The 19771-nt window shown below is 42.1% G+C and overlaps 1 protein-coding gene across 6 annotated transcripts in view; it reads right to left on the bottom strand.

The window, feature by feature from the left end:
• TRA2A (transformer 2 alpha homolog) overlaps positions 1–19497 on the bottom strand; it is a 28716-nt gene extending 9219 nt beyond the window's left edge. Inside the window, exons 1-6 of one of the 6 annotated variants that reach the window (XM_025379522.1) lie at positions 19245–19497; positions 18637–18726; positions 9626–9925; positions 9201–9334; positions 3641–3806; positions 485–673 (exon numbers count right to left, since the gene is read on the bottom strand). In XM_025379522.1, the coding sequence (XP_025235307.1) occupies positions 485–673; positions 3641–3673 (222 nt within the window). In that variant the 5' untranslated portion in view covers positions 3674–3806; positions 9201–9334; positions 9626–9925; positions 18637–18726; positions 19245–19497. Of the gene's footprint in view, positions 1–484; positions 674–3640; positions 3807–9200; positions 9335–9614; positions 9926–18636; positions 18727–19244 lie in introns of all 6 variants that reach the window. The other 5 variants (XM_025379520.1, XM_025379518.1, XM_025379519.1 and 2 more) reach the window with 5 other exon arrangements.
• Between the last annotated feature and the right edge of the window lie 274 nt (positions 19498–19771).

Genomic DNA, 19771 nt, shown 5'->3' with positions numbered 1-19771 from the left:
TCCGCCCGCCTTGGCCTCCCAAAGTGGTGGGATTACAGGCCTGAGTCACCGCACCCAGCCGCAAGATCCTTTTTTTTTTTTTTTTTGAGACGGAGTCTCGCTCTGTCCCCCTGGCTGGAGTGCAGTGGCGCCATCTCGGCTCACTGCAAGCTCCGCCTCCCGGGTTCGCGCCATTCTCCTGCCTCAGCCTCCCGAGTAGCTGGGACTACAGGCGCCCGCCACCGCGCCCGGCTAATTTTTTGTATTTTTAGTAGAGACGGGGTTTCACCATGGTCTCGATCTCCTGACCTTGTGATCCGCCCGCCTCGGCCTCCCAAAGTGCTGGGATTACAGGCGTGAGCCACCGCGCCCGGCCCCTATCTTAAAAAATAAATAAATAAGAAAGAAAGAAAAAGGGATGCAATGTTTACAGAAACAAAAGTCTGTTAATCAACTTTTCACACTAATTCAGTACTATAATCAGGCATATAAAAGACAAATTTACCTCCTTTGAGTCATCTATTCTCTCAAAATACACAAATGCAAATCCTCGAGATCGTCCAGTTCGCTGATCATAAACCACATTGACACCACTCAATGGTCCATATCGAGAAAATACTTCACGAAGATCTCTCTCTGTTGTGTACAAACTGAGGCCAAACACTCCAAGGCAAGTGTTGGGATCTGGATTTGCCTATTGAATAAAAATATTATTTAAAACTCCAAATTAAAATCAAAATTAAAGAAACAGAAATACTTTGTTTAGAACACCTCATCTAATACACAAAAAATATATTGTTTCTAGTAATTTAGAGGTAAGATTTTAAGAAAACTAGAGCAGATGAGCCGTATTTTACAATTCACAATACACCCAGGGACTTCTTTGGGATATGCTTTCTGTCTATTGCCTGAATTAAAATGTTCTTACTCTCCAGCCCAGCAACGTTCATAATGTATCCTAAAAATCCTGTAATCCCAGCACTTCGGGAGGGTGAGGCGGGTGGATCACCTGAGGTTAGGAGTTTGACACCAGCCTGGCCAACACGGTGAAACCCCATCTCTACTAAAAATACAAAAATTAGCCGGGCATGTTGGCAGATGCCTGTAATCCCAGCTACTCCAGAGGCTGAGGCAGGAGAATCGCTTGAATCCTGGAGGTGGAGGTTGCAGTGAGCCAAGATCACGCCATCACACTCCAGCCTAGGTGACAAGAGTGTTAGAAATGTTTGTTTCTCGGTGTCGTAAAGAAGTACCACTTGAACATACATTTTTTTAGTAAGGCCATTTTTATTTTCTGGAGAAAGGGTACACTTGTCAGCAGTTTTGTCACAAGAGTACACTGAACAAAGGAAACAGGGTCATTTATAATCTGATATGTCTACCTTACTGTTGTGTCTGTTTTTTATTGGTTGGAACGGGACTTCACATTCTGTATTTGTCTTGATTGGCTAGTAACTTAGAACTTTTTAAAAGAGGCAAAGGCAGGAGAACAAAGGAAGGAGGAAGTAACTTGTGGAATGTTGAGAAAGGTAAAAACACCTTTAAATAAAGAAGAGGAACAGGCTATGACCTAATGCTTATTTGGACCTGTACAAGCATGTTAGGGCAAATATTTAGGCTACATTGTGGGAGCTAAGAACATAAAGTACATTGATTTTTTTTTATTACGGCTAGTACTTTTTTTTTTTTGAGACGGAGTTTCACTCTTGTTGCCCAGGCTGGAGTGCAATGGTGCGATCTTGGCTCACTGCAACCTCCACCTCAGCCTCCCAAGCAGCTACACCCATTCACAGTATACACTACCCATTACAGGCATGCACTACCACCCCCAGCTAATTTTGTATTTTTTGGTAGAGATGGGGTTTCTCCATGCTGGTTAGCCTGGTCTCGAACTCCCAACCTCAGGTGATCCACCCACCTTGACCTCCCAAAGTGCTGGGATTATGGGCGTGAGTCACCGCACCTGGCCTAGCAGATATTTAAGAATGTTAGCACAGGGCTTTGAACAAATTTTGCTTCTAAGAGAAGTTATTATTTACTTCTAATTAGATGGGGAGGAAAATCTCTTTGAAGAGGAATCTTTACTTTTTACAAGAGCGAAACTCCATCTCAAAAAAAAAGTTTAATGCCATCTTTCTTGTTTATTCAAATGCTTTACATCCCTTACAGATTTGTACTTAATCTGACTTCATCTGTAGTTGTTGACTTAGACCCCTTCTCCTCCATTTTCTTATTTTTTTTCCCCGAGACAGGGTCTCACTCTGTTGCCTAGGCTGGAGTTTAGTGGCCCGATTACGGCTCACTGCAGCCTTGGCCTCCTTGGGCTCAGGGAATCCTCCCATCTCAGCCTCCCAAGTAGTTGGGATTACAGGCATAAGCCAATATGCCTGGCCCATTTTCACTTTTTAGCAAGGATATTCTTTCAGTGTTCCCACAATCCAGATTTTGAAATAAATTTACAGATTTCAAAACATTAAATAATGACATGCTCCACCAGTTTAAGTTAGTATCCTGTGGGAGAAGTATAGCACGGCATGCAAACATGCTCTAAAAACTTCAGAGTTCGGCTGCCTGGTTGAAATCTAGACCGCCAGTTAGCAAAAACTAAACCAAAACCAAAAGTCCTTCAATGTCATATATCCAAGACTCAATAACTTGCCTCACAGAAATACTAAGAGCTTGAAGTGTACTGAATAAAAGTGTTAGCTATGATTACTAAAAAGTTTTTAGTATTTCTTCGACCCCCTTACCCCATCATAAAACTCTGAACATATCCCAGTATTTCCAACTCAGTTTATGCTTTTCACTTGAATTCTTGGAACACATTTCTTCTCAAATATCATCTCCTTTATTTTTTGAGACAGAGTCTCACTCTGTCGCCAAGGCCAGTCTGGAATGCAGTGGCACAATCTCGGCTTGCTGCAACCTCCACTTCCCGGGTTCAAGGGATTCTCCAGCCTCAGCCTCTCAAGTAGTTGGGATTACAGGCGTAAGCTACCACGCCTGGCTAAATCTTGTATTTTTAGCAGAGATGGGGTTTCACCATGTTGGCCAGGCTGGTCTCGAACTCCTGACCTCAGGAGTGAGGTCACCCGCTTTGGCCTCCCAAAGTGCAGGGATTACAGGTGTGAGTCACCGCGCCCAGCCTTCATCTCCTTTTTACTCAAAAGTCATGAAAAGAAAAATATACTCCCAGCCAGGCACGGTAGCTCATGCCTGTAACCCCAGCACTTTGGGAGGCCAAGGCAGGTGGATCCCCTGAAGTCAGGAGTTCGAGACCCAGACTGGCCAACATGGTGAAACCCCATCTCTAAAAATATAAAAATTAGCTGGGTGTGGTGGCGCACACCTGCAATCCCAGCTATTCGCGAGGCTAAGGCCGCAGTGAGTCGAAATTGCACCCTTGCACTCCAGCTGGGGAGACATAGTAAGACTCTGTCTCAAAAAAAGAAAATATACTCCCTTTGCATTCTTCGTCATAAAACATGTAAGCTTATGAAAGATGGTGGTATTTCCTTTATTTTGAAAGCTAAAGCAGCTTATTAAGGATGTTTCCAGAGTATCACTCCTAAACAATGGCCAAGCTCTCCTAAAAGCAAGACATGCTATGACTAAACACAGGAAAGAGAAAATAAGTCATTAACTTTTATAAACCACATACCCTGCTGCCAGTATGTCTTCTCCGGTTAGACATTGGAGAATGGCTTCGGCTCCTTCGCCGCCGGTATTCTGGTGTGTATGATCGACTTCGAGATCGTCTCCTATGAGAGTGAGAGTGGGATCTGGATCGAGTGTAACGTCTATGAGAATGCCTCCTTGACCTCGACCTTTGAGAGAAATACATTTAGGTAAAAATATTGAAACAAAATGGCTAACATCCTTCCCTTTTCCAAGGAAGTATACATGTATTCCTAACTATTCTGAGGTCCTTCCTCCTTGTTTCTGAGGAAAGGGTATCCTTTCTCCGGTTCACTTAAGTCACCACATCTTCCACTTTGTTCTCAGTCAAGCCCCTCTACATTCACCCTTTTCACCTAACCTTACAAAAACGTTAAGGCCCCATCTTCTTTTAAAAAAACAAAACAAAAGGGGCCGGGTGCGGTGGCTCAAGCCTGTAATCCCAGCACTTTGGGAGGCCGAGATGGGCGGATCACGAGGTCAGGAGATCGAGACCATCCTGGCTAACACGGTGAAACCCTGTCTCTACTAAAAAATACAAAAAAACTAGCCAGGCGAGGTGGCGGGCGCCTGTAGTCCCAGCTACTCGGGAGGCTGAGACAGGAGAATGGCATAAACCTGGGAGGCGGAGCTTGCAGTGAGCTGAGATCCGGCCACCGCACTCCACCCCAGGCAACAGAGCGAGACTCAAAAAAACAAAAACAACAACAAAAACCAAAAAACAAAAACCCAACTATTGCTGTAAAATAAAATCCTGGCTGGGTGCAGTGGCTCATGCCTGTAATCCCAGCACTCTGGGAGGCCGAGGCGGGTAGATCACAAGGTCAAGAGATCATGACCATCCTGGCCAACATGTTGAAACCTCGTCTCTAGTAAAAATACAAAAATTAGCCAGGCGTGGTGGTGGGCACCTGTAATTCCAGCTACTTGGGAGGCTGAGGCAGAAGAATCGCTTGAACCCAGGAGGCGGAGGTTACAGTGAGCCAAGATCATGCCACCGCACTCCAGCACGATGACAGAGCGAGACTCCGTCTCAAAATAAATAAATAAATAAAATCATTCGATTCTTAGTTAAGTGCAGTGGCATGTGCTTATGTTCCCAACTACATGAAAGATGAAGCAAGAAAAATCACTTGGACCCAGGAGGACAAGTCTAGCCCAGGCAACACATCAAGACTCCACACCTCTATTTAAAAACAAAAACAAACAAACAAAAAAACAGGCTGGGCGCAGAGGCTCACGCCTGTAATCCCAGCACTTTGGGAAGCCGAGGAAGGCAGATCATAAAGTCAAGAGATCAAGACCATCCTGGCCAACATGGTGAAACCCTGTCTCTACTAAAAACACAAAAATTAGCTGGGCGTGGTGGCCCACGCCTGTCATCCCAGCTACTCAGGAGGCTGAGGCTGGAGAATCGCTTGAACCCAGGAGGTGGAAGCTGCAGTGAGCCGAGATCGTGCTACTGCACTCCAGCCTGGGCAACAAGAGCGAAACTCCATCTCAAAAAACAAACAAACAAAATCCTTTTTGATTTTCCGCTACTTTCTCCATATAGTTCTTTGTCGCCCAGGCTGGAGTGTAGTGGTGTGATCTCAGCTCACTGCAGCCTCTCTTTCCCGGGCTCAAGAAATTCTCCCACCTCAGCTTCCCAAAGAGCTGCACCACCATGCCTGGCTAATTTTTATATTTTTCCGGGTTTTGCCATGTTGCCCAGGCTGGTCTTGAAGTCCTGGATTCAAGCAATTTGCCCACCTCGGCCTCCCCAGTTAAGCCAGTGTGCCTGGCCCATAAAGTTCTACATTCCCCTCACTGCTAAGCATCATTTCCATTTCCGATCCTTCTTTTTTTTTTTGAGACGGAGTCTCGCTCTGTCACCCAGGCTGGAGTGCAGTGGCCGGATCTCAGCTCACTGCAAGCTCCGCCTCCCGGGTTCAACGCCATTCTCCTGCCTCAGCCTCCCAAGTAGCTGGGACTACAGGCGCCTGCCACCTCGCCCGGCTAAGTTTTTTGTATTTTTAGTAGAGACGGGGTTTCACTGTGTTAGCCAGGATGGTCTCGATCTCCTGACCTCGTGATCCGCCCGTCTCGGCCTCCCAAAGTGCTGGGATTACAGGCTTGAGCCACCGTGCCCGGCCCGATCCTTCTTTAGCCTGCTGCAATTTAGCATCTGCTAAACTAATCCAACCACCACCTAAATGGCCCATCAAAACTGATAACTTTTCTTTTCTTTTTTTTTTTTTGAGACAGTGTCACTTCTTTATCCAGGCTGGATTGCAATGGCACGTCTCGGCTCAGTGCAACCTTCACCCCCCAGGTTCAAGTGATTCTCCTGCCTCAGCCTCCCGAGTAGCTGGATTACAGGCACTTGCCAGTGTGCCCGGCTAATTTTTGTATTTTTAGTAGAGATGGGGTTTCACCATGTTGGCCAGGTTGGTCTCGAACTCCTGACCTTGTGATCCACCCACCTCAGCCTCCCAAAGTGCCGGGACTACAGGTGTGAACCACTGTGTCCGGCCCAAAACTGCTAACATTTCTGAGTCTTTATGTTTTTTTTTTCCTTGAGACAGAATCTCGTTCTGTCACCCAGACTGGAGTGTGCAATGGCCTGATCTTGGCTCACTGCAACCTCTACTTCCTGGGTTCAAGTGATTCTCCTGCCTCAGCGTCCTGAGGAACTACAGGCCTGTGCCACTACACCTGGCAAATATTTTGTATTTTTAGTAGAGACAGAGTCTCAACATGTTGGCCAGGCTGCTCTCAAACTCCTGACCTCAAGTGATCCACCCCTCCTTGTGCTCCCAAAGTGCTGGGGTTATAGGCATGAGCCACCACACTCAGCCTAAGCCTTTACTTATTGATACTTTCTATAACATCTCACTTGTCTACTGCTGCTTTTCTAGTTCATCTCCTCTAATTCCCAGTTGCTTGCAGTCCTTTCTTTGCCTGTAAGACTAATCCAACAGGCCGGGCACAGTGGCTCATGCCTATAATCCCAGCACTTTGGGAGGCCAAGGCAGGCAGATCACAAGGTAAGGAGATCAAGACCATCCTGGCCAACATGATAAAACCCTGTCCCTATTAAAAATACAAAAAATTAGCTGGGTGTGGTGGTGCATGCCTGTAATCCCAGCTACTCGGGAGGCTGAGGCAAGAGAATCACTTGAACCCGGGAGGCAGATGTTGCAGTGAGCTGAGATCAGGCCACTGTACTCCAGCCTGGCAACAGAGTGAGACTCCGTCTTAAAAAAAAAAAAAAAACTAATTCAACAAATTCTTACCTACCATTCATATGACCCACCCTTAACTGACACAGACCAGCAGTGATGACAGTCATATAAAATACCTTCTATATGGTACTCAATGAACCCATGAGGTGGAGGTTGCAGTGAGCTGAGATCACACCACTGCACTCCAGCCTGGGCAACAGAGCAAGACTCCATCTCAAACAAAACAAAACAAAACAAAACAGAACAAAACAAAACTCTTCAAGAGTCTCTACTTTTTTTCAGCTCAATAATAACCCATTGTTAATACGGCTAACTGTCCTCAGTAATTCCCTAGTTGAACCAGATCACCAATTTTCTGTTAAGTAATCAAGCAAAAACTTTTTGCATGATTTTACAAAGTGAGGATATGGAATACAGGAATAAAACTAGAGGGAAGACCTTATGAAACCCAATAGGTGAATAATAACACTAGGAGAGTTGATATTTCCCATTTTAGCTAGCACCAATTTACAGTTCCAAATTTTAAAATGAAGAAAAAAAAAGTAAGAAAACCCTTAATTTAAAACATCAATTATTACTTTTAAACAGCAATGAAAGTGAGACAATAAAACTCTTCCAGCCAGGCGCAGTGGCTCACGCCTGTAATCCCAACACTTTGGGAGGCCGAGGTGGGCGGATCACCTGAGGTCCAGAGTACGAGACCAGCCTGGCCAACATGGTGAAACCCCGTCTCTACTAAAAATACAAAAAATCAGCCAGGCACCTGTGATCCCAGCTACTCAGGAGGCTGAGGCAGGAGAACTGCTTGAACCCAGGAGGTGGAGGCTGCAGTGAGCTGAGATCGTGCCACTACACTGCAGGCTGGGCAACACAGCGGGACTCTATCTCAAAAAACAAACAAACAAAACCCTTCAAGAGTATCTACTTTTTTTTTTTAATTAGACAGTGACAAATAACATAAAAAAATTAAGAGTAAGGGAATAAAGGATATGTGAGTAACTCAATGTTCTCAGGTGACAATCAAATGAAATGAGGAGAAAAATGTTCTAGGTTGAAGGTGGCAAATGCAAAGGCCCTAAGGCAAAAACATGCTTCTTTCTATATTTATACTCAAATTCTAGCCCGTGCTATTCTGCACATAATAAATTTAATAACTGAGTAGTAAGTAATCGAGCACTGGGCTAGACCCTTGCTGTAACAGAAAAGAGCATGGCTGCTAACCCCAAGAAAAGTATAGCCTTTTAACTGATTTTTCTGTCTCATGCCCCTTTGCCAGTAGACTGTTCAAAGACGTAAAATCTATCCCTCCACCCAAGAAATGACAATGAAGTAGCTAACTGGTCAGGCTGTTTTAAAACCTTTTTTTTTTCTTTTGAAGAAAGAGTCTCGGCCGGGCAGTGGCTCGGCCGGCGCAGTCTCGGCCGGGCGCAGTGGCCCTATAATCCCAGCACTTTGGGAGGCCGAGGCAGGCGGATCACCTGAGGTCAGAAGTTCGAGACTAGCCTGACCAACATGGAGAGCTCCCCCCCGCCCCCAACCATCTCTACTAAAAATACAAAATTAGCCGGGTGTAGCAGCACGTGCCTGTAATCCCAGCTACTAAGGAGGCTGAAGCAGGAGAATTGCTTGAACCTGGGAGGTGGAGGTTGTGGTGAGCTGAGATCACGCCATTGCACTCCAGCCTGGGAAACAAGAGCAAAATTCCATCTCAAAAAAAAAAAAAAAAAAAAAAAAAAAGGAGTCACCCCAGGGTGGAGGGCAGTGGCGCCATCTCTCGGTTCACTGCAACCTCCACATCCTGGGTTCAAGCGATTCTCCTGCCTAAGCCTCCCAGGTAGCTCGCCACTACGCCCAACTAATCTGCACTAAATTACATGTGAGACTCCAATGCAGAAAACCACCTTTTTGTTGTGCAAATATTGTTGGCATAGAAACCAAACACTAATTATCAAATGCCAAACACACTTAAATCGATGCCTATATACACATAATTTGTATTGGTTGCAACTATCCAATATATTAACTGGGCCAGGAGATGATTTTATTATTAATTTCTTATTTTTCAGCGACAGGCTCTCCCTGGCACCCAGCCTGTGGTACAGTGGTGCAGTCAATGCAGCCTGGAACTCCTGGGCTCAAGCCGTACTTCCAAGTCTTTGTCTGGGATATGGTATTCATTTACAAAGAGCAGTCTGAGAAAAACTACTTCGTCATTTTGAGTCTTTTGTGAAATTTCTACACAAAATGCAGCCAACAACCGCTTTGTCCTCAAAAACCCCAGAAGAATATTTTAAGTATTATCTTAAACAGACTTACCTGGATTTTGATCTTGATCGAGAATGGGATTCAGAGTGTTTGGAAACCCTTGATGGACTACGAGATCCTGACCTGCTCTCCGATTTTACACGAGCAGGAGTTCCCGTTGGAGATTTTGACTGAGAGCGAGACTCCTAACAAAGAAGACAGTATTACAAATGGCACTGGTCATGTAGATGCCTAACACCTAACATTTAAAGTACCGTAATTATTTATATTGATTGCTCCTGAAAAACAAATGGTTAGGCAACACCCTCCAGAAAAAATTTCAGCTCAATAATAACCCATTGTTAATACTGCTAACTGTCCTCAATAATTCCCTACTTGAACCAGATCACCAATTCTCTATTAACTAAGTAATCATGCAAATTCATCTACAACTTGATCATACAGACACTGGAACATAAACCATACATTTACTTAACCTAGGACCCATTCATTCTTCCAGATTCTTTTAATTCTACTTCACTCTTGCTTTCTACTTCTCTTCATTCTTCATTGAGTTTTTCATTTTTCATACTTCGTGTATTCTTCCCCAATTCAAACAATTCAAAATAGCCTTAAAAAAAATTCAAGTGCTTCTATCTGACCAATCTTCTGTTCAATTTTTTCCCCCATTCAATTTTAATTTTCTGATCTTTAATACTTTTCATTAGCCTTCTTTTATCTTGATTTATCTTCCACATTCTTGGAAAAAACTCTTCAATTTCTTCACGAACATTAACCTTAATGGAAAAAGAACATTTAGTATATTTAAGCACGTGGGGATTATAAAACTCTGCTGGAGTTCAGAATGTTATCTACCAAATGGAAAAGCCAGCAGGTAAAGTGCAAGTAACTAATTTAAAAAAAAAAAAAGAAAAAAAAAAACAATTTTATAGTCTTTAAAATTGTTCAAAACTCTAGTTTCTAACAGAGAAGTTACTAAATTTCTCTAAATGTTTTTTTAACCATACTCTTCACCCTCCTCCCATGTTTCATTCTAGTTCCTAAAATGTGAGCAATTTTAATATAAATAATTCAAACATAAATCTAACAACTATAATTTCCCCCCACCTGTTAAATTTTCACTATTTTATAATCTGAAGATTCTTAAAACAAGCTTTCACTAAGTTATGCTAAGAAATCAAGATATAGTTAGAGTAAGGCATCCAGGCTGAAATATTTGTACACACCTATCTAAACTCACCCATAGCACATATCAAAGTTCAAATAAGTCAAAAAGAAAAAAATCAGTAAAATTACACCTTCTTCAACTTTGACCACTATCTTTGTTCATTCTGACTTAAAATATGTTCTGAAGACAAAAAAGCATACTGAAAAAACTAATAGGCATCAAAGTCTTAAAATTTCCCCATTAGCTTATTAATTCCTGATATATACATTTTTGCAACCATATCACTTTAAAATGCTCTATTATCCATGAAATACCACAATGTGGCAAGAAGGTACAAAATGTATATCATGGTCTTTATCTTTGATTCCACCTGTTTTGTTCAGTTTTTACATAATTTATGCTTTTATGTATGCTGGCACTCCCTTCAGTGACTATATCCTATATCCAAAAAGTGATGGGTTTCTGAAAAAATTGGATGTAAATCAAAGCATTCCAAATAAAATAACTTACTGATCATAAGCTTTTTTTTTTTTTTTTTTTTAACAGATATGAGGCACTCATGATCAAAACAGGATAGACAGCTTGGTTTCTGTCCAGTTAAGCCTTGATTATCAGTGTAAATAATTATCTCCATTTCACAGAAGTAATTTCATACCAATTTATTTATGCCTTAAGACTATCACACAACTCAAACAGCTTTCTGAAAATGTTTCCTTTGCTTCAAGTTTAATGTCAAGACTTATTTATCAAAACTGAAATACACAGCTACCTTTCCGCTCAATACCAACCTTTCCCATTTAGCTACCTACAAGTCTTTCACTGCATCTCAGATACTCTAAACTACTGAACAGATGTCTGCAGCAGGCACAGCAATCTGGGCTTTTTCAGTCACTGAAACTATGAAAACAGCATATTCAGTATCTTATTTTAAAAAAAAAGGCATGGCTAATTTGCTTGTAATTTAAGTTTCACAGACTGGTTCATTAACCAAACAGATAAGAGTATCTCATATTCCCCTCTTCTCTTTTGGCTTCCCTTTCTACAAAACAGACCTTATGACATAACATTCATTTATGCTACTGTTGAATAGCAATAGCTGGATTATCATCTACGAAAGTTGCTACTGTCTTTCTTATATATACACAGGAGGCTTTCCTCTGTAAAACACTACAATCCTTTAATTTTACTAGGATGGAAATAAAAACCTTTTATTAAAGTAAACAAAATAATTCAGTAACATCTTAAAATTCAAATTTTAAATCCCAGTTTTGGAGTAGCAGCAAAGCATTACGGTATGATAGAATGTCTTTTTAAGGGACATTAGCTTATTTATTTTGAGACGGAGGAGTCTCATTCTGTCACCCAGGCTGGAGTGTAGTGGTGCCATCTAAGCTCACTGCAACCTCCACCTTCTGAGTTCAAGTGATTCTCCTGCCTCAGCCTCCTGAGTAGCTGGAATTACAGGCATGCACCACCTTGCCCGGTTAATTTTTGTATTTTTAGGAGAGATGGGGTTTTCCCATGTTGGCCAGGCTGGTCTCAAACTCCTGACCTCTAGTGATCGGCCCGCCTCGGCCTCCCAAAGTGCTGGGATTACAGGTGTGAGCCACCATGCCCGGTCAACATTATATTTATTTTAAAAGAAGCTTTGCTTTTTATTATCAAAGGTGTCACAAATACCTAACCTCCTTTGTTGTCTGCCCTTCTCTCTCTTTATCTCAGAGGAAATCTCAAGTCTGCATAAATTTCTTCATGGAAACATCTAAGTTTAAAACAGTCCTCTTCTTCCTAGCTATGAAGTTGTCACCATGATTTTTTTTTTTTTTTTTTTTTTTGAGATGGAGTCTCACTCTGTAGCCCAGGCTGGAGTGCAGTGGCACGAGATCTCGGCTCATTGCAACCTCCGCCTCCCGGGTTCAAGCGATTCTCCTGCCTTAGCCTCCTGGGTAGCTCGGATTACAGGTGCGCGCCACCACACCCAGCTAATTTTTGTGTTTTTAACAGAGACAGGGTTTCACTACGTTGGCCAGGCTGGTCTCGATCTCCTGACCCCTTGATCTGCCTGCCTTGGCCTCCCAAAGTGCTGGGATTACAGGCGTGAGCCACCACACCCAGCTTCATTTTAACTTTCAAAAACAATTTACACACTTATATTAACAAATCAGTCAGTAACACTGTTAGTAAACTTAACTGGAAGAATAAACTGCCAAGTATATAATTATTTAGAAATAAAGTAACATTTCTCAAAAGCTGTTACCAAATAAATGCCACTTTCATGGAACTCTACATTAGGAATCAGGCTATAAGAAGTCCTTTATATAAAGAGGATAAATGCTAGACTAATCCTTTTCTCTCTGACTTGTCTTCATTATGAAATAATTTCAACTTTTTCTCAAAGAAATTCATAAAACTATCCATAATTTGGAAAATGAATTGAAATTGCAAACAAAAAAAAATTTGCTAGGAATGGGTGGTATCTGCCCTATTTCACTAGACTACTTGTTCTTAAAGCTGTCCAGTCAAAGAATCCTACATTTCCTCAGTAATCTGGCTCCTGCATCCAATAACCATTAAAAATACACTGCCCAGTTGAAATGGGCAGATTAATAACTCAACTCATATCATGAATTTTAACAGAAATCTTAAATAGGCCTCCAGTCTATCTTACACGCTATAAAGCAGAAGCCAGGCAGAAAAGTTCTTTTAACAGCACAACCTGCTTAAACAGGTTTTTGTTTTGATGTTTATTTGCTTGTTTGGTTTTTCTGTCACCCAGGCTGGAGTGCAATGGCACAATCTTTTCATTGCAACCTCCACCTCCTAGGTTGAAGCAATTCTGCCTCAGCCTCCCGGGTAGCTGGGAGTACAGGCACCCAACGCCGCACCCAGCTAACTTTTGTATTTTATTTTAGTAGAGATGGGGTTTCACCACATTGGCCAGGCTGGCCTCGAACTCCTGACCTCAAGTGATCCACCCGCCTCGGCCTCACAAAGTGCTGCGATTACAGGCATGAGCCACTGCACCCGGCCTGCTTGATTAAACTATTCTACTATCAAGATGCCCCTGCTGTTGGTTGAAGGAAATGGCCAAAAATTAAAAGGAGGGAACTAATACTAAGAAAGTATTACAGTGTATCCAATACAAGCTGGTCAAGAATTGTCTGTGTTAAAACAGAGTTGTATTTTACACACTGAATAACCACAATAACCACGTACTATTCTTTAATCAGGAAAAGGGTTATTATATACATGTACATACTGTTGAGGAACATGAACAATTCCTACAGCAAACAATAATTGCAATCTTTTAATATAGCCTGTGTCATACTATAAAAAGAAATTCCAATACAATATATATATGTGTGCTACCCATTAAAATAAACAAACTATTAAATGCTATACTGTAACTTACTCTAACATTAAGGCCAGGCAAATTCTATGCCATTTAATAGTGCCAAATTTACTCAAGTCCAAGTCTATGAGTAGAAGCTTGTAAAACAAACTTACTCAAAATGTGTTTTCCTGCCACTTTATGACACTGGCTCGCTCTATTTCCATAGATACACACTAGTGCATTCAGGAAAATCACAAGTACCCCAAACAAAGGGAAATGTACATAAATTATCCAAATACCTTACAATATTCATCTTACTATTTACTAAAGAAATTCTTCAAGACTTGTAAAAAACCTGTATTTACTCAACCTCAGCCTATAGAAAGAACAGTTCTGCTTCCTTCCTCTTGGGTATGGTAGAATACTTATACAGACCCCATGAAGTTAAAGCAACACTTCCATTCTCTCCTTAAACCATAACTGCTATTAGAACAAATCCCTTAAAAAGAAGATGGCAACTGCTCATATTAGTTAAATTTAAACATAATTTCCCTTCTTTTAAATGCAGCATGCCTATATGCTGCATTCTGAAGTCAATGTGGTCTTTATCTGCAAAGACTCAAACATATTCTAATACAGTATGTTTGCTTATTCTCTGAAGTTTAGAATAGTCTTATCATAAATGATTTAGTAACTGACACCCACATATAATCAAATTTAAACTCATACCATAATTGTGAAATTACCTGTAAAATTTACAATATTTTGTACAGATTTTAAATGTGGTTCATAAGTCTCCTAGCTTATATATCATGATCAATTGTAATGTTCAAAAAGCTAATGTATAAGTGGCAATTTCAAAGGTAGAAAAAACAAGTTTGTTTTAAGGACTAATGTGGTTTAACTGTATTAAAAGCCAATAAATAGCAACTAAACCCAAACTACTAAGAACCTGTTACAGCATTCTCTATGTTCTCATCTTCTGGTGTTATACAGTATTTATGAATCTTGGTAAGTCAGATGATTTTTCCTGGTTTCAAGGAAAAATCACAACTTTTCTTCTACATATTAGTCAGGCCTAGTCACTCCATCTTTGGTGAAAGTCATGGGACAGGAAGGATTATATATAACTATATATAGCAGTAACTTAAAAGGAGGGAAGGGAAACCATATTTCCCTTTATTATTCTCCTCTCAACTTTTCTTCAGTGTATACAATCTTTCCCTCATCTGGTTGTTACTATCTTTTTTCACCTCCATGCCTGTCTTGCTAAATTTGTGAGGACATATGAACAAATAGCAATCAGTTTTAATTCATTAGCACGTGAATACACATCTTTTAGTTATCTAATGAATGAGCACCCACTGATACTATCAAAGAAAGTTTTCTGTCAGTCAAGTTCTAAGAAACTACTATACTGATTATTGATGATATTTCACACTTGTTATGCTACATCATAGGTCAGAGTTTGGTGGATTTACAAAATTAAGCCCACAAAGTGTTTTCCAAACCACACATCCCTAAATATTTGAATCCCTGGACATTCCTTCAGATCTCAAGGTTCTATATTCCACTTAATGAGCAGTACAAAGTATAAGCCTCTATGACAGAACTGTAAAATTAGTTATGCACTGTGGGTATAATTACTTGCGCTGCTCCTTTTCAAAATCTTGCCATCTACTTATATTGAGCAGATCAGCATCCTTCAGTGAAAAAACCTCAAATATAAAAATTCGAGATTTAAATTTTTTTTTAAGTTTACAAATTCTTTGCTTAAATGGAAGGGGGGAAAACAATTGAAAGCATTAAAATCAGATAAATGATAGTACTTAAATTTAGGAAAACAGATTAAACCCAAGACTCTCTTAGGTTAACACTATCCCTACTATAAGAAAGCAAGCTTTACCCTTATGTAAGGTCAATTTGATGATATATGGAATTAAATTGCTAAAGATGCTGAATAAGCAAAATGCTGACATCTCACATTTATCTTAAAATTTCATACACAAATTTTAAGCCCAATTTAAAAGTTTTGGGTTTTTTTTTTTTTTTTTTTTTTTTGAGACAGAGTCTCGCTCTGTCACCAGGCTGGAGTGCACTGTGGGGAGTGCAGTGGTCGATCTCGGCTCACTGCAACCTCCACCTCCTGGGTTCAAGTGATTCTCTACTTCAACCTTCCGAGTTGCTGGGATTACAGACACGCGCCACCACGCCCAGCTAATTTTTGTATTTTTAGTAGAGACGGGATTTCACCATATTGGCCAGGATGGTCTCCATCTCTTCACCTTGTGATCCACCCACCTCAGCCTCCCAAAGTGCTGGGATTACAGGCGTGAGCCACCGCGCGCGGCCTTGTTTTGTTTTAAACAAGCCAGTCACAGAGCTGGGTTTTGAATAAGTAGTCATCATCCCTATCATTCTCAGATTTCAGAAAAGGACCCTCCCCCAATTTCTTCTATTCTTTAACAAAAAATCTTTACACACAAAACTTTTAATTCCAAATTGGTACAGATAAATGTTTGCCTTTTTTTTTTTTTTTTTTTTTTGAGACAGAGTCTCGCTGTCGCCCAGACTAGAGTGCAGTGATGCGATCTCGGCTCTCTGCCTCCCGGCTTTAAGCAATTCTCCCACCTCAGCCTCCTAAGTAGCTAGGATTATAGGCATGAGCCACCCCGCCCGGCCTGTAGGAATCTCTCAAAAATATTACAGCTACTCAAGAAGCCAAAACAAATCCTGAAAAGGAGGCAAGAATAAGCGGTATTTTTCCTCTTCAACTGTAGAAAACATAAATATCTCTGGAATTACAAGATAGGTCCCTAACAATAAGGAATCATTAACCTCTATTATCAACACTGGGCTGTTGTATGAAAATTGCACATTTTTATAAAATATAATTCTTAAAATTTTAGGGGTAGAGGTGTAAAATGTTAAGAAAAGATTTCCATTGCCCTTAATTTCTATGAAGGGCATTAACAGTTTTTGAGCTCAAAATCCCAATTTTGGTTGAAGCTGTATTGAGGCAAACAACTCATTACTTTTATCAAGACATGCGAAAGCCACCGCTTAAGTGCTACTTTCACTCCCAGCTCCAAAGGACATCTCCACTTAAAATTTCTTTAATGGACCTATTTATTTATTTTTGAGATAAGAGTCTCACTCTGTTGCCCAGGCTGGAGTGCAGTGGCGCAATTCCGCCTCCCAGGTTCAAGTAATTCTCCTGCCTCAGCCTCCCAAGCAGCTGGGATTACAGGCGCACGCCACCAAGCCCAGCTAATTTTGTATTTTTAGTAGAGACAGGGTTTCACCACGCTGGGCAGGCTGGTCTCGAACTCCTAACCTCAAGTAATCCACCCGCCTCGCCTCCCAAATTGTTGAGATTACAGGCGTGAGCCACTGCGCCCGGCCAGAAACGATTTAAAAAGGACATCTCCAGACAAGCTTCTGGCATTGTTCTAATTCTTTAACCAATTGCAAATAAAGACAATTATCTCAACCTATAAAAACTAAAAGACAAAACATAAAAAGATACAACAGGTGAGCCTACAAGCACTAGCTGATTTCCACGAAAATACATTTGGGTACCACTTGTGAAAAAAGTCTTTCTTATGACCACAAAGGGCCGTATGGCCTTTTAATGGCTACATATATTTTAGTTTAAAAGTGGGTGGGAATCTTTTTTTTTGGGGGGGGGGAGACGGGAGTCTCACTCTGTCGCCCAGGCTGGTGGGTGGGAATCTTAACATGTTACTTTCTTAGGAGGGAAAAGTGACAATTGTCGGCAACTTACTCCTTTCCTAGACTTCATGATAAATTAAAAAAAAAAAAAAAAAGCAAACAAGGTCCCTCTAGTAGTTCTCTTCACTCCCCACAAACCAAATCAAACATCAACCCCCCAATTTTTTTAATAATGAAAGTTAATTGAAGAAATGTATGAATCGACAGCAAATTTTCTATCGACAATTACTCAACATTTTCAAAACAAGAAGCATTTTACAACTACCATCATATATGCTTATTGCATGATTTTAGAAAGTTATGTTGGGGCAATCAATATACCATCCTAAAAAATGAGCCAGTTCAATTTTCATTTGTTTCCATGCTCCAAACTTTGTCAAAAAATTCCAATCAAAAGAAAGGCAATTTCTTTAGTCTATTGGGTAACTATCACAGTCTATTGCTTTAAATCTCTTTCCTCAAAGAGAACTAAAGCCTAAACCGACCTTCTGATTTGACTTTTTGGTTCTAGATCTTTATATCATGAACTCCCAAAAAGGACAAAATTCGCCCTCCAGTACACGCCTCAAGTGTTTTTATGTGCTTCCCCTAGTGACTAAAATAAACATCAACACAACAGCCCGGAACGTGTTGCATGAGGCTTTTGTTTTCCTTCCAGTTTCACAGGAACTCACTTCTACAATTCCCAATGTAGGGTAAACTTTGGAAATGAAACTCACTGAAAAACGTTCCAGTACATTTAAGCTGGGTATAACGTATTCTTTGTGATGTTTATATTTCTCCGACCCCAAATACATTAATAAAAACTTTCTTCTGAGCCCTCTTCGGTGGGGGATAGGGTGAGAAGAGAAATGGGAGAGGGCCTGTTAATTTTCAGGTCATCTTTTAAGTTACAGAACAGTACATACTGACTAGTTATCTTAATACTGAGCCAATGAATTCGTTCAGTTATGTAAGATTAAAGACAGTTTTTTGTTTTTGTTTTTTTTACCGTAAAAAGTTGTAAAGAAGTGGTCAGTTTTTAGATGAAAGGTCATAGGAAGAAGAGCATTAAAAAGTTCAGATATAAAGAAGAGAAAAAACCCAACATCGAGGAATTAGAAAAATAAGGCGTGAAAGCATTTCCACATTCATTTCGAAATGAAAGCAAAAGTCGAAGGGACATTAAGGGAAAAGGGCTCCTTGCGTAGTTTTCCCCTCACAGCTCTCGTCTTAAGAACGCTTAAGGGTCGGTGCGGTCGTTGACTAACCACTTCATTAGGCTCGTCCCACCTTCAACCTCAAGGCTTTCGCCTTTATAGACGCAACGCCGCCGGTTCCAACAGAGACGCGGCCGCTCACTGCAATAGAGAGCCAAGGAGACACAGGCCCCAGCTAGTCCCACGCCAGCTTCTCCCCGCCCGGAAAACAGCCCCGCGCACTTTCGACCCCGAGACCCTCTACGATGCTCGGGGTCGCCAGAAATGCCACCGCAGGAAGCACCTACCACTATCCGGACGGAGGGGAGCTCCCTGCCGCCTCCTCCCGCCCAACCGCGACCGGGACCCACACCTCGGAGCAGACATAAGGAAGCCTCAGGGGTGGGGAGAAGGACGGGAGCAATGCGGGGGCGGGGCGGGAAGAGGACCCAGAAGTCCAGGTATCAATCAGCCTCCAAAAAAGGGGGAGGGGTGTTATCCGTGGTGTTTGGGGAAGGAGTGGAACCCAGAAGCCATCTTGGGATGGGAGGAAGCAATCGCGATGGCTCCAGAGGTTGCTCCTCGCGGGACTACCCGCAACCCCGCCCGACCGCGCTTGTTCCCGTGAAACCCCGAGCATTGGGCCGCCGCCTAGACGGCTCCCGCGGCTTTGTACTCACTCTGCCCTCGAAGTTGTTCTCCTCTACATCACTCATGTCGACGAGGCGCTCCCCAGAACTAAATAAGAGACAAGTCTCGGCTCGAGGGCCGATGGCCTAATTAACCCGCTGACTGGACCGTGGGGAAGAGGAAAGAGTCGGCAACCACAGCCGCTCCACTCCACTCCCACTCGGTCGCAGGCTCCGGCAAAATGGCGCCGGCGCCGCCAGAAATCTCCTGGCCTCCTCAGAGCACGACGTAAAGGGGGCGGGCGTATCTGTGACTTCACGAGGCCCCACCTCCCGCGAGGCTTTGTGCCGGCTGGGCGGGGCGCCAGGGTGGAGGTTGGCGGGTGGCCTGCGCGCTCAGCCTGGGCGCCTTGGAATCGCGGTCCCGTGCTGTCCTCCAAACTTCAGACTCATCTCGGACGTGTCAACCTCTTTGAAGACTTTTCAGTCACCACCAAGTGGATTCTGATGCAAGGGAACAAAACAATGGAAGCTTTTTTTATTTTTTGAGACAGGGTCTCCCTCTGTCACCCGAGCTG

Source organism: Theropithecus gelada, chromosome 3, assembly GCF_003255815.1.
Source record: "Theropithecus gelada isolate Dixy chromosome 3, Tgel_1.0, whole genome shotgun sequence".
NCBI classification, from domain to species: domain Eukaryota; kingdom Metazoa; phylum Chordata; class Mammalia; order Primates; family Cercopithecidae; genus Theropithecus; species Theropithecus gelada.
The sequence above is the reverse complement of the archived record's forward strand: the minus strand, read 5'-3'. Positions and strand labels throughout refer to the sequence as shown.